This window comes from Kogia breviceps, chromosome 3 (genome assembly GCF_026419965.1).
Source record: "Kogia breviceps isolate mKogBre1 chromosome 3, mKogBre1 haplotype 1, whole genome shotgun sequence".
Classification (NCBI taxonomy): Eukaryota; Metazoa; Chordata; class Mammalia; order Artiodactyla; family Physeteridae; genus Kogia; species Kogia breviceps.
This window is the reverse complement of record NC_081312.1, coordinates 38,387,988-38,402,315: the sequence shown is the minus strand read 5'-3', so window position 1 is coordinate 38,402,315 and position 14,328 is coordinate 38,387,988. Positions and strand designations below refer to the sequence as shown.

Genomic DNA, 14,328 nt, shown 5'->3' with positions numbered 1-14,328 from the left:
AAAATATAAGCTCTAGAAGCAAGCTGCCAGATCTAGAATCCTGGATCCACCACTTCTTAGCTGTTTGACACTAACAAATCACCTTATTTCACTTAGCCTCAGTTTTTTTAATGATAGAAATGGCAATAATAATAATGTTCACCTCATAGGTTTTAGGAGAGGATTAAGTGGTTAAAAAACATAAACTACTTTATCACCATTATTATTATCAGCATCAGGCAGGATCTTTACACCTGGTGGCAAAGATGGCCCCAAGAGCAAGCTTATGTGATCCTTAGTGAGAGAAATTCCAGGGGAAAAGAACACCTATTTCCAGAGAGCATCAGCTAAAATCCAAGAGATAATTTTCATTTGCCACACCTGGATCATGTGCCCACTCCTGCATTAGAGGGTGGGGTCAGCCCCAGATGAACAACTTGGCTGAAGATAGAAAAGAGGCAGAAGGGAAATTGCAGTGCTATACCAAAAGAAGAAAGAAATCTTAGATAGGCAAAATCAACAGATGTCCACTACAGAGCCAACTGCACCCTGATCATTAAAATAGTAAATAATAGTGGTTGCTGCTTCATATAGTGAACAATAGTAGTCATGAAAAGGACATGGCCTGTGAGCCATGCCATAAAGAAAATGCCTTTACTGTTTGGAAAGTTGGATTTAATAAACATAAAAAGTTCCTTCCAGATTCAATAAGATTGAGATTTGGAAAGATTCTGAGACATAATAAAAAATGAAAGTCCAATAGAAACAAATCTTTGGGTACTTGGAATGTGCTATACATTAGAATTAGACATGAATGTTTCAGAGATGTGGGCATTTTTGAAGGATCGTCTTTCTTTGATATGGAAAAATGAAATAAAAATTGGATTTAAAAAAGCATATGTGAAATTTACAAGAACAAAACCATTTTAAGCATATTGTCAATTTTCCCAATATAAAGTCAGTAAAAATGATATTATTTTATCATACAAAATTAAAGTATAAAAGAAGTTACCTTTAGACTTCCAAAGTAAACAAAGGAGATATGAATCTCACAAAATCGATTATAATTTTTTTAGTTTTCCAAAAAGTGAAGTAAAGTACAAAATAACTGACAAATATTCTATGATCAAAAACAATAGACACAAATTAGGAACCACTATTTAACACTGTTGAAGTACCCACAGTATCTTTAATAAGTCAGCACATAAACAGTGAATAGAAAAATAACAAAAAAAGAAAATTGCATAAAATTGTCTGGAATTCTCACTCCAAAAGAATTCTGCATCTTGACAATTCTTATTCTCAAGGCACTGACTTTCTAGGGCATTCAACCTGAAAACCATGTGTCCTTCTGCATAATGACTCCACCCACCCTCTGCCTAGTGTTGCTGGGATTACAGCCATGGAAGACTAATTCTCTTCCTTCCTCTGTCCTGGGGTTTTTTATAGATTTGTTTGAAGATGTTTTCTTTCCCCTAACTCTCTCTCCACTTATCCCACTGGGAGTCAGTTTCCAGATCTTTCCTCTCAGTTCCTATCATGCACGAACACTGAATCTGAGATTCAAGCTGTGATCTCACTTCTGCATTGGTAGTCTTTATGTTTCTTTCTTCTGATGCATATGATTTCTAGATACAAGTCAATTAGCAAGTGGGTGTTTAAGAAATATAAACACACATTAAGTCTACAGAGTAGAATTGAATTTCCCTCTGTATTTAGTGTTTCACAACAAGGAGTTGGCCAGTAACCTGCAGGCTCTCAGGAGGACTCATTTTTGTGTTTCATCCAGTCACAACAACCAAAATGCTTCCTTGCACATAACAGATATCCCCTGTTATTGTTGAGAGGCCCTTCAAGTTCTCAATCTATGTATTAATTTTTTTAATACATCTTTATTGGAGTATAATTGCTTCACAATGCTGTGTTAGTTTCTGTTGTACAACAAAATAAATCAGCCATATGCATACATGTATCCCCATATCCCCTTCCTCTTGAGCCTGCCTCCCACCCTCACTATCCCACACCTCTAGATCATTTTTTATATGACAATAATGCATCCTAAGCAGAGGTCAAGCTTTGAATTTTCTAGCAGAGGTAGAAGATTTACACCAATCTTTTTCACTCTCCCAACAGATCCTACATTAAAACCAGGCAACAGATGGGTGATGGCCCAGAGCCCACAGAAGTTCAGACTGTGGTGGTAACGCTGTGATGCCTGTCCACCCAGACAATAACAAATCCAGTGACATTAGGCTTCTTGGGCCCATATCACTAACCCACTGAAAAATCATCAAGGATCTTTGTTGACTAAAATGGCTATTTCCACCAGCTATTTACTGCTCCAAGACCTCGATGAAGGAACAACCCAGTACCACCTCAATCTCAAATTTCTCCACTTTCCAAAATATACCTCTCCATATGGAAGATCAGGAAAGAAAGAAAAATTTCTTTCTAAACTGTTATCTTTCGCCAGATTTTCTGGATAGGGGGAACTTCAAAGTTCTCTAACCACTGGGTTTCTATGGTGAGAGACCCAATAAAAAAGTCAGATCACCCACAGGACTCTTTCTGGAACAAGGCTTTGTTTTCAGAATTAAGGTATGCAATAGTGAAACACAGAAAAGAAAGACACACACACACACACACACACACACACACACACACACCCCTTGACTGTTACTGATCAAATCAGCCTCTTCCGTCCTAAGACAGAAAGTCCCCATCTGCCTTAGAGCTGCAAGTAATCTATTTCTATTAGAATTAAGAGATTTGGCAAAGGAAGAAAATTTCTTCAAGCAAGAAAAATGAAAGCCATTTCTGGAACTATAAAAAGATCACACCCAGAAAACGTGGCTGATATATGAATAGATGATATATGATACGATATGACAGGGGCAATAGCCAGAAGCTGAATGCAGGTGGCCTGACAGATAAAAAAACACATATCCAGAAGTACCCCTGGTGGCAACAACTCACCGGCCTCGGCGGGGAGTGGTTCTAGTCCAGGCCAGTCCTAGAACAGCCTGTTAACTTTTAGCAGTGCCCCAAATAATCTTCAGGCTTAGTTCCAGTGGGAGATTTGGGTCAGAACCCCTAGAACTACGCAGCCCTCCTGTCTCACACCATAACCTCTACCACCAGAGGCCTGACTTCCATGTTAGCTCCACAGAAGGCTTTCTCTGGGATGGGGGTGACTCGTGGCTGGGCTGGGCTGGGCATCCCGGAATCATAGGAACCACAGCACATCCCACATTCCTAAGACTAGAGTCTTAACAGTCTCCCACATAGAGACTAATCCAGAATCAGAGTATCTGACCCAACTGCATTATTTCCCTGAGTAACTTCTAGTTTCAAAAAAAAAAAAAAAAAAAAGGAGACAAGGGAGAAAGTCTGGGCTCTTTTATTAAAGTCAGCCTAAAACTGGAGTCAATCAGAAGAATCAGAATTTTATGCAAAAACACTCTGCTGGCATTTGGGAAAATTCATGTGAAGCCAAAGCTCACAGGGCAAGAGGAAGCCAAGGAATTAAGATCTCTTGGAAAAAGCAGGAAATATCGTCCAGCAAGATTTCACCATGTACTGGTAAGTTTGTGTAAACTTGGTGCTTGAGGTAAACCAAATAATTAATGACTACAAAACCACCACTCAATCATTGACATGGTACAGACATCTGGTAAAGAACAGTTTAGCAAATGGTCTTCATACCACTTCTAAATTCATACCTATAAACTTTTGAAATTAAAGTATATTCTTGACCATCCTATCTGGACAAGTAGTCACAATTCTATGGACTCACGGACCTATAAGAACAATGCTGCATTATCTTTACTTTTTTTTTCAAGATTCTGTTATTCTCATTCAGGTCAATTTTTTAATATTTAAAAAGATTTATTCTCACATGGACAATATGATCCATATAATCAGCAGGCTAATAAAATTCTAACTTTCTTGTGACCATTTTTACTAGAATGTCTCAAACATTTTTCCCTATAAATATTCGATTTGGCGGGGCGTGGTGGGGGTACCATAAATAGCGATGGAAGAGTTTATCTTGAGAAATATAGCCAACATTCTCAATGGCCATGATCCATCTTTGCATATAATCCGATATGTCAGATTGGATTTTGAGTGAGAGGTAAAAGAACCATAATTGGTTGCTTCAGGTCTCTTAAATGTCTTAAATTGTGAACCACAGAGAAATCGGCATGAACTTAAATATCTGTGTCTGCTGGTGCAAGGTTTAGCTTACATACAGTTGTAGCAAAATTTTACCCAATCTGATATCTCCTTTTATTCCTAGGCCAAGTACTCAGTGGGCTGGGGCATATTTGTAATATAGGAACACAGGCTGGGCAGCCATGTTTGAGAACTCCATCTTTGAACGGAGTATTTACTCCATGCCACATTTACTGGCTGATCTCAGGTACAAGGTCAAAGGCAGAACCTCCTCAAAATTCTACCAAAGACATATCATCACCTGTGCTCAAAGTGGCCTTATTAATCTTCAGGATGGGGTTCTTGACACTGTCAATCACCCCTTCACCTGCACAAATTTGTTTGGCTGCCGCCTTCACGCTTGAGCCAACTGCAATTTTATTATTACAAATTCCAGATGTTTCAGGTAGACTGAATGAAAATGAAATTACGTAAATCACAAGCAGTCATCGGTGCCTTCAAATGCTTTAGAACGGCACTAAACGTAAATAATTCAACTTTCGCACTTGTTACTTAACCTCAAAAAAACTACCTCTGGTTGTCTAAACTATTTAGGCTGTTCACCGGTATTTAGTTCTCCCTTCCTGGCACATGGTAGGATTATACTTCTGACCCTGTTGGGTAGTATGGGTACGTGACTTGCTTTGGCCAGTGAATGTGAACAGAAATGTCACCTCCAGAAGGAAGCTTTAAGAGCTAATGTGTAACGTAATATTACTCAGACATAAAAAGAATGAAATAATGCCATTTGTAGCAACATGGATGGACCTAGAGATTATCATACTAGTGAAGTCAGAAAGGCAAAGAAAAATACCATATGATATCACTTATATGTGGAATCTTAAAAAAAAAAAAGAAAAGAAAAAGAAGATACAAATGAACTTATTCACAAAACAGAAATAGACCCACAGACATAGAAAACAAACTTACAGCTACCAAAGGGGAAAGAGGCGAGGCAGGGATAAATTAGGAGATTGGGGTTAACATCTACACACTACTATATATAAAATAGATAACCAACAAGGACCTACTGTATAGCGTAGGGAACTCTACTCAATTTTTGTAACAACCTATAAGGGAAAAGAATCCAAAAAAGAATATATATATATGTGTGTGTGTGAGAGAGAGAGAATCACTGTGCTGAACACCTGAAACTAACACAACATTGTAAATCAATTATACTTCAATAAATATATATAAATAAAATAAAATAAAAATAGGTTTTTATTATGGAAAAAAAAAGAGCTAATGGCACTTACTACATTAATTTCTTCCTCTGCCACAGTAATCATCAATGTCCTCAATGTGGCTACTCCACCATCCTAGATCCCTGAATGAAGATGATAAAAATACATAATACAGATACAATGTGAGCAAGAAATATGCATTATTTTATTTATTTTTATTGAAGTATAGTTTATTTACAATACATATTAGTTTCAGGTGTACAGCATAGTGATTCCATATTTTTGCAGATTTTAATCCTTTCTAAGTTACTACAAGAAAATGGCTATGATTCCCAGTGCTATACAGTATATCTTTGTTGCTTATCTATTTTATATATAGTAGTTTGTATCTGTTAATCCCTACCCCTAGTTTGTCCCTCTCCTTTTCCCTCTCCCCTTTGGTAACCACGAGTTTGTTTTCTATATCTGTGAGTCTGTTTCTGCTTTACATACACATTTATTTGATTTTATTTTAAGATTCTACACATAAGTGATAACATATAATATTTGGCTTTCTTTGTCTGGCTTATTTCACTAAGCATAATATTCCCTATGTCCATCCACATTGCTGCAAATGGCAGAATCTCATTTTTTATGGCTGAATAATATTCCACTGTATATGTATATAACACATCTTCTTCTTAATCCAATTGTCTGTTAATGGACACTTGGTTTGCTTCCATGTGTTGACTATTATAAATAGTGCTGCTATGAACATTGGGGTGCATGTATCCTTTTCAATTGTGTTTTCATTTTTTCCAGGTATATACCCAGGAGTAGAATCGATGGATCATATGGTAACTCTATTTTTAGTTTTTTGAGGCACCTCCATACTATTTTCCATAGTGGCTGCACCAATTTACATTCCCACCAATGGTGTACAAGTGTTCCTTTTTCTTCACATCCTTATCAACATCTGTTATTTGTAGACTTTTGGATAGTAGCCATTCTGACAGGTGTGAGGTGATACCTCATTGAAATACATGTTATTTTAAATTATTGAGCATTGGGAGTTGTTACAGCAACATAATCTAGTAGATACACAACAACCTGACTGAAACACCATCCTTTTATAGGAAAGAAATACTGGGACACTAACCGCTATGGCAAGTGTTACTAATACAACACAGAAGAAATGTGAGGCTATATCTATTATATAGTGGCATACATATGTGGATATATATATTATTGATAGCCACTCATTAAAACAGACTTCTCACGCCCCCCACACACACAAAAAAACCTCCTCACATCAAATGGATAATCTGAATTCTTAAAACCGGGTGCTCAAAAATCTCAAAGAAACACATAGTTCCCCCATCAAAAAAGTACTTGACCCATTTGTCAAAATCACTTGCAGAGTTCCACTTCTTTTCTAAGACCGAGTACATTAATCAAACACAGAGCTTCAAAGAGGCTTCATTTTGAGTGACCCAATAGACAAATAAATTAGCTGCCAATGGCTCCTTTGTAATTGAAGAGGGCCAGGCTGACTAAGGGAGAGGACTAAATCAAAAACGGAACTGTTCAAGCAAAAGCAATGTTTGGGGACCTGAAACAAACCAATACAGCCATCCCACACACTCTCATTTCCAAAAGTAAGGGTGAGCCAAGCACATGTGTGTTTATTCGCTAATAAGAAGATGCAAACATCCCACATCTGATTGATTTCTTATGTGCTACAACCATAAAAATGTTTCGGTCTGGAATACACGTTTGAGCATTGAGCTCAAATGCGGCAGCTTATAAACCTGATCACACATCTTATACCTACGATCTACAAGAACGTTTCCCTTTGTAACAGTGAAACTCTGGAAGGTTTTCTTCTTTACTGCCAGGACAAATTGCTTAGGGCTTCTCACTTAAGTATGTAAAGAACTGTCCAGTTTTAATCTGCAGAGCTTTTAACTGGTGACTCAGTGAGGGATGATGTCATATGTTATCCTACAACGGCTGGTGTGGTTCCCTCTGTTTCTGTGGCCGACAGTACTCCCCAGTTTCCATCCTTTCGTCAGCTTCTTCCCAGCCAGCCCACAGGCAAACAACCTCCCCAGCCGTGGATGAAACAGGAAGTCTGACAGCTTGAGTCTGCAGTGGGACCCCTAGTGTTTTCCCACTCCATGTCCTGGCAGCGTTCCCCAGAAGTACAAACACACACACACACAGAGCTCCCATTGTTGCAGACTTCTCCAGCCCACTGATCCTAATATGGAATGCAGCAGGAAACCCATGATTTCCTGACACTCGGCAAGCTGGAGGAAGCAAGGGAAAAACTCCATTAAAAAGCCCAGCTTTCCTCCATGTTAGATGTGAAGTGGAAAATGGGGAAGATTTAGCGAAATTCCACTGTGTCTTCAGCCAGACTTGGAGAACAGGAGAGCAGAGTGAAACCCTCCGGCTGTTGAAATTTCTAGACTCCCAGGGAGCCCCTAGAATTTGGTGAAAAATGAGGATTCATAACTCAAACTGATGGGGGCAAGGGGCAGATGCTTTTAATCATTCTCCCCAGTGTGTGTTACCTTTCTTGACCAGTATGGTAAGCAAGAGGGCACATGCCAGCCGCCTCGGACAATTCTGCATGATCCGAGTTCCCCAAAGTAAGACACAGTGACCTCAAGCCTGCGGCTCGCTTCATGGGCTTTGGGAGAAGCAGGAGAAGCAACGGCAGCGGCACAGTCACAGCAGCTGGAGCCGTGAGAATGAACTGCCAGGAGGGAAATGACAGCAGCTGCGGCTGCGGTGGCCGCGAGGAGAAGAAGATGCTGAAGTGCGTGGTGGTAGGGGACGGCGCCGTGGGGAAGACCTGCCTGCTCATGAGCTACGCCAACGACGCCTTCCCCGAGGAGTACGTGCCCACTGTGTTTGACCACTATGCAGGTAAGAAAAGCGGAAAACCTACCCCTGCATACGAGGTAAAGGAGGCGGGAGATGACAGCCCAGCTTCAGAGGGGCCTGGCTTATCTCTAATGTCAGTGCTGGGTCTGGGCCTGCCAGGAGCCAGGTAGCTGGGCGTAGCAGACGACCTAGGTCTTTGCTGTTGTTAGGACAACTTGTATATCAATGTTATGGTACCACTTTTCTCCGGTTAAACCAAATGAATAACGCTGGGGAAATACCCTGAACCGTCCTCTAAGCTTTGCGGCTAGAGATTTGACTTAATATTTGCCTGAAGATTCATCAACTTTCTTTCATGTGAACTTTTTAAAAGGTAGTGTAATTGCATCACCGTTCTTTAAAAAGCAACAACCACGACACTAACCACACAACTGGTGAAAGAAGTGCTCTTGCCACTTCTCGTATATTCCCCACATGCCGTTTATAAATGAAATGCTGAGATGAGTAACATTAGAACATTCGTTTTTCTATAATAACTGCTGCTGTCCTAATGTACTTTCATTTTCCTGTGGAGGTAGATTGAAGAAAGAGTACTGAAAGATTTTTAAATATCTCTTAGGCAATCTGCATCTTGAATTAAAAGAGAAATTTCTAATCAATGTGTTTTAAAGGTAAAAATAAAGATACAAATAAAATTTTACTTATTTCAGCATATGTCCCCAAAGCACAAAATATGGCATAAAATACTTTAAGATCTGACAGTTAAGATACTGTAGTCACAACTTAATTCTTTCAGGTATATTTTTTCAAGTGTTCTAAATTTGTTGTGTGATAGCTTATTTAAATTTTTCCATTTTGACTCTTATTTCTTCTCTTAATCTCCAAAACAAATCTTATTAAATTTCTTAAAAGCAAATCCATAAAGTGCTTCAGGTTTACAATAGCCTAGATTGTATAACTTTTTGGAATACGATGATGCACTCTCTCACTATGAGATCAGCTTGAGTTACCAGAGATTTGAGATTTTGTGAGAGGAAAATTTCTCTTCTTCACTTTAGCTTTGGGTCCAGAGCAGCGAAGGGGAAATGGCCCACAGGAAACCTGTGTGAGCGTTGGCTTTGCTGTGAGGTCATTTGAAATCCTTTCTGTAGGGAGCAGCTTCTTTTCCACAGCTAAAGAATCACCTACATCTACTCCTACTACTACACGTACATGATTTACAACACTATTACATAGCAGACAGGGAGAGAACCACAGTGAAAATAGTATCCACTTTCTAGCAGGTTTTTCTATATTTGTAGAAATTAAGAGCAAATTTGAACACTGGCACCCTTAAGCTTTTCTGTGCCCAGAGAAGAACATTTTAATGAGAACAGAATGAAGAGAAGTACAGGTAGATTTTCACCCTGAGGGGAAAAAAAAGCAATTGTAAAATTAGGTCTGCAACTTAAGAAAATGATTGGGATCCTGACCTGTAAACATCTTAACAAAAGTTATTTATTCTACACCCTCTCTCTGCCAGGATAGGGAACTGGCTGGTACCTAATTTCAAAAACTTTTAGATCAAAAATGGAACCCACAATCTACTAAAGGGAGAGGCTTCAAGTGCTTTTAAAAATTACATATCCCATCCCCAACTACTGGGTGAAGCAATTACGGTACAGTGTCAGGAAGAAAGAGGATAAAACCATCTTTAGAGATAAGTTAGCCTATAAAAAACATTAGAGTTCAAACAAAGGCTGGACCACCGCTAGATTCCACTAAGATCAAATTGTTTTATGTTTCAGTTGTGTACATACTTGCTGTTATTTGAGCAACAAAGCATCTTAGATTTTGGCTATTCTTTGTTTTAGCTCTCAAGAAATCACAGCCACTGTACTCAAAGCAGTACTTTATACATAGTAGGCATTCCCAAACATTGTTACTTTGATTTACACTTTGTACTTTTTTTAAGTACACAGTCATCTCATGCATTTGTAGTTAGGTTGTAAGGGAAATGAAGGTGTAAGCCACATACATCTAGGAGCTCAATGAAGTGAACATTTCCATTTGTAGAGGGATCTTCTCCATCACAAAGATCCTAACTCTTTACCACCACACTCCTCATACATGAACTGATTGAACATAAACTCTTACACAGTCACATGAGAATCTACAGTCAAGTGTAAAAGAACTCATGCTCTCTTCTCCACGTGGAGAAATATCCAGTATCCAGTCCCTGGTCCTACTGGCTCATTCTGAAATGACAGCCTGCAAATAGTTTACTGAGTCTTTGGAAAATTGCAGTCAAAGAATTTAGAAAAGTTCAAGTCAAAGAGAGCCTATCCCTTGAAGAAGATTTTTCCCTAATAGCTACCCATCCTAGGAAGGTAAAGATATAATAGTAAGGACGGAAATACTTAAGATAGTGAGCTCAAGATAGTGAGCTCTGAAGCTGGACAGCCCAGTTCTAATACTGGCTCTGCCATTACTGTGTGGTCTTGAGCAAGTTGCTCAACTTCTCTGTGCCTCAGTTGTCATGAATTTTTTTAAGGGACAATAGAGGTATTAAGATCATGAGAACAAAATAAATTAATACATGTAGTTCTTAGAACAGCACCTTACACATGATAAGTATTAGGTAATAGTAGCTATTGTGATTAAGAATAGGGTCTCTTACATACAGAATGAATAAACAACAAGGTCCTACTGTATAGCACAGGGAACTATATTTGATATCCTGTGATAAGCCATAATGGAAAATAATATAAAAAATAATATATAGATAGATAGATATGTATAACTGAATCACTTTGCTATATAGCAGAAATTAACATAATATTATAAATCAACTATACTTCAATTAAAAAAAGAATAGGGTATCTACAGTTGCACACAGCTATGAAAGGGAATTAAAATGTAATTAAAATATAAAGGCTACAACAAGGAAAAATATAATTACAAGAGTATCCTTCAAATGGAAGAGGGTATGATAGAGTGTGTGTATTGTCCTGATGATATAGTTAGCGTGTTTACTGATAATTGATAAATATGTCTACATGGAGTAATAGTAGTGGGATATTCACTGGAGAGGAAATATTAGTTCTGCATGAGTGACTGTAGAAAAATCAACAACCAACTAGAAAAAAATGCTTTTAAGTTTTATAAATCTTGGTTACTTTCCCTCCCTCCTACCTATCAGAATCCAAAAGTACATCTGCTCGATGCAGCTTTCCTTGACTCCCCAAGGAGAATTCCTTGCTCCATCTCCAACCCATCCCCAGAAATGTGTTAACATTGCTAGAATACAACTTGCACCACTGTATAGAAATTTATTTGTTTCCTTATTTCCCCAGTCCCACTGTAGTATAAGCTCCTGAGGGAAAGGGTCATGTCTTGCCAAAACCAGTGTTCAATTCTCAGTCCTCATCTTACTTGATCTTTTGGAGGCTTTTCTTACGGTTTATACTCTCCTTCCTGAAACACTTTCTTTGCTCCTGGGATACCACATTCTCCTGGTTTTTATTCCCCTACTGGCAAATCTCTCTCCATCTCCTCTGCTGCTTTCTCCATCTCTTTCCCTACCACTATACATTGGCATACTTCAGTGTTCAGTCTCTCAGTCCCCTTCTCTATTTATGCTTATGCCCTGGTTGACAGTGTCTAGTCTCATGGCTTTAACTATGATTTATACACTGATGACTCCAAAAAAAAACCCTGACCCAGACTCATATATTCAACTGTCCATTTCGATATCTAATAGGCATCTCAAACTTAACCTGTCCAAAACAGAATTTTTTAATTGCCCCAATCTACTCCTCCCCTAGTGTTCCCCATAGAAGTATATGATCACTGTCTTCCACCCAGTAGCTCAGAACAAAAACTTTCGTATTATCCTTAACTCCTTTCTTCCTTTGACAATACTTCCCATCCCTCTCCATCCAAACCACTAGTTATTATCCCTTCCTACTACCAATCAGGTCAACATTCAAAATACATCTCAAATCTGATCAGTTCTCACCACCTCCATTGTTTTCACTCTCATCCAAGCCACCATCATTTCTCATCCAAACTGCAGTAATCACCTCCCAGTTCCCTGCTTCCAGTCTTATCCCATATAGTTCAGTTCTTCACACTCCCGACAGAAGGACTATCCACAGCGCAAATCCACCAATCAAATCCCTTCACCCTGAGGCCCCATCATTTATCACAGTCTACAAGGTACTCCATGACTTGGTCCCCATTATCTCTCCAACCTCCTCTCCTAACTCTCTGCTCTGCAGTATTTCTGCTCTCAGCCGTCTTCATATTCTTCAAACACACCAAACCCCTTCCTTCCTTCCTTGAAGATTTTGCATTTGCTTTCCCCCCAACCTTACCTTATTCCCCCCGATCTTCCTCAGCTTCAATTGATCACATTGTTTAATGCATTCACAAACACAAACACACATGCGTACAGTCACTCTTTAATTTTTCTCCTGTTTCATCTTTCCTCATAAGGTTTAACACTACTTCACGTTATATTTATTTGCTTACCATTTTTATCCTACACTGGGATGTAAACCCCATGAGGGCAAGGGCTTTGTCTTGTTCACTGCTCTATCTCCATCTTCTAAAACAGAACTCAACATCTAGTATGCTCTCAATAGATTGCTACTGAATTAATGAATTAATATGTCTCACGCATCTCTGTCCTTCCAGCGCATAGATAATTCCTGGTCCATTAAAACTTTGAGGAATAAATGAACAAGTTGTTGGTCCAACAGATGTCTCTTTAGGAATGAACATATAAAATGTTTATTAAATGTAGTAGTATTTTTGAACTAGTTTGCTTGTATTTTAAATAATCATTTTATCTCTACCGGGATTATAATACAGCATAGAATTTTCTTGACCCAACCAGCCAATGTCACATCTATTGAATAATGTAACTATACAATGTATATATTTCATTTGGAAACAGATGGGATGTACTCAAATTCCTCCCTTTGCGTTATATTCAAAAGCTTGGCTAAATTTTGAGTGGCTCACTCGTTTATAGTTCTTCATAAAAACGCATGTTCCAGAGTAACCCCAAGTTCAACTATGGGCTAGGTCTAAAAATTGGGGGCAGTAGAAGGAAGATAAAATCGGTCACTGACGCTTTTTACAAGTATGCCTGAGAAACATCTCCGGGAACGTCTTCCTACTCCCTTCCGGGGATGACTCAAGATGTCCCAACAACCTTTAGAGATTTCACAGCTTACCATGGAGTCTCCCATCCTGTCTTCATCTTATCTTTAGCTTTGAGTTTTGTGGCAGACATCTCACTGATAAAGTAGTATCAATTAATGTTTCACACGACATATGACATAAGGACAACACTTCCATTTCTAGTTTAGTTAGATTGTATGTTGAGGTAGGTAGTGCACATGGTTTGTCTGTTTATGTGCATGGCTGTGTAAAACAATCCCATTCAAGTTGAAGCTTGTGCATGATATACCTCATTCACCATTACCATCATCCTCTGTATAAGAATCGGTCGTGTCTATGGCTCCTTCTTCTAAGAAAACCACCTGTATTTAAAAACTTAGTTAAGTCACTATTTGCAAACCCAGGCTGCCTATGCAGGAAATTAACACAATTTGTGGAAAGGGGGGAAAATCTAGTTGCTCTATCAGCTGAGTGAGATGTAAAAGGAGTTGTTTTCACAGAGAGCTGAAAGTCAATTCTAAACTTTTTCTACCTAATTAAATGATGATTAGTCCAATGTAGACTCCATCATAACCCTAATGACCAGAACAAGGGGAAACTATGTCCAATCCACAAGGGAAAAAATAACATAAAATAATAGTGAATAAAAATAAAGCCCCAGGCTTATAAAGTGTTATGACATAGTTCTGCCCATTTGGGAATATTTACTCTGGAGTTTCTCTTTTGTTCTTTCTAAAGACTCCCGAGAGTCTCTGGAGAATGGATGAGATTCATTTGTGTAAGCCAAAAGAAAACCTAAAACACCTCTCATGGTTCTATGAAATAAATCACCAGGTTTTTAACCTTAGGCAAAAATATAAAGGAAGTATGTGAAAGAGGAGAAAAGAATGGGCCAGTTGAC

General features: G+C 38.6%; 1 protein-coding gene across 1 annotated transcript in view; it reads left to right on the top strand.

Annotated features, from left to right (window-relative positions):
* Positions 1 to 7,453: 7,453 nt before the first annotated feature.
* RHOJ (ras homolog family member J) overlaps positions 7,454 to 14,328 on the top strand; it is an 86,015-nt gene continuing 79,140 nt past the window's right edge. Inside the window, exon 1 of the mRNA XM_059059096.2 lies at positions 7,454 to 8,297. Within this exon, the coding sequence (XP_058915079.1) occupies positions 8,054 to 8,297 (244 nt within the window). The 5' untranslated portion in view covers positions 7,454 to 8,053. The remainder of the gene's footprint in view (positions 8,298 to 14,328) is intronic.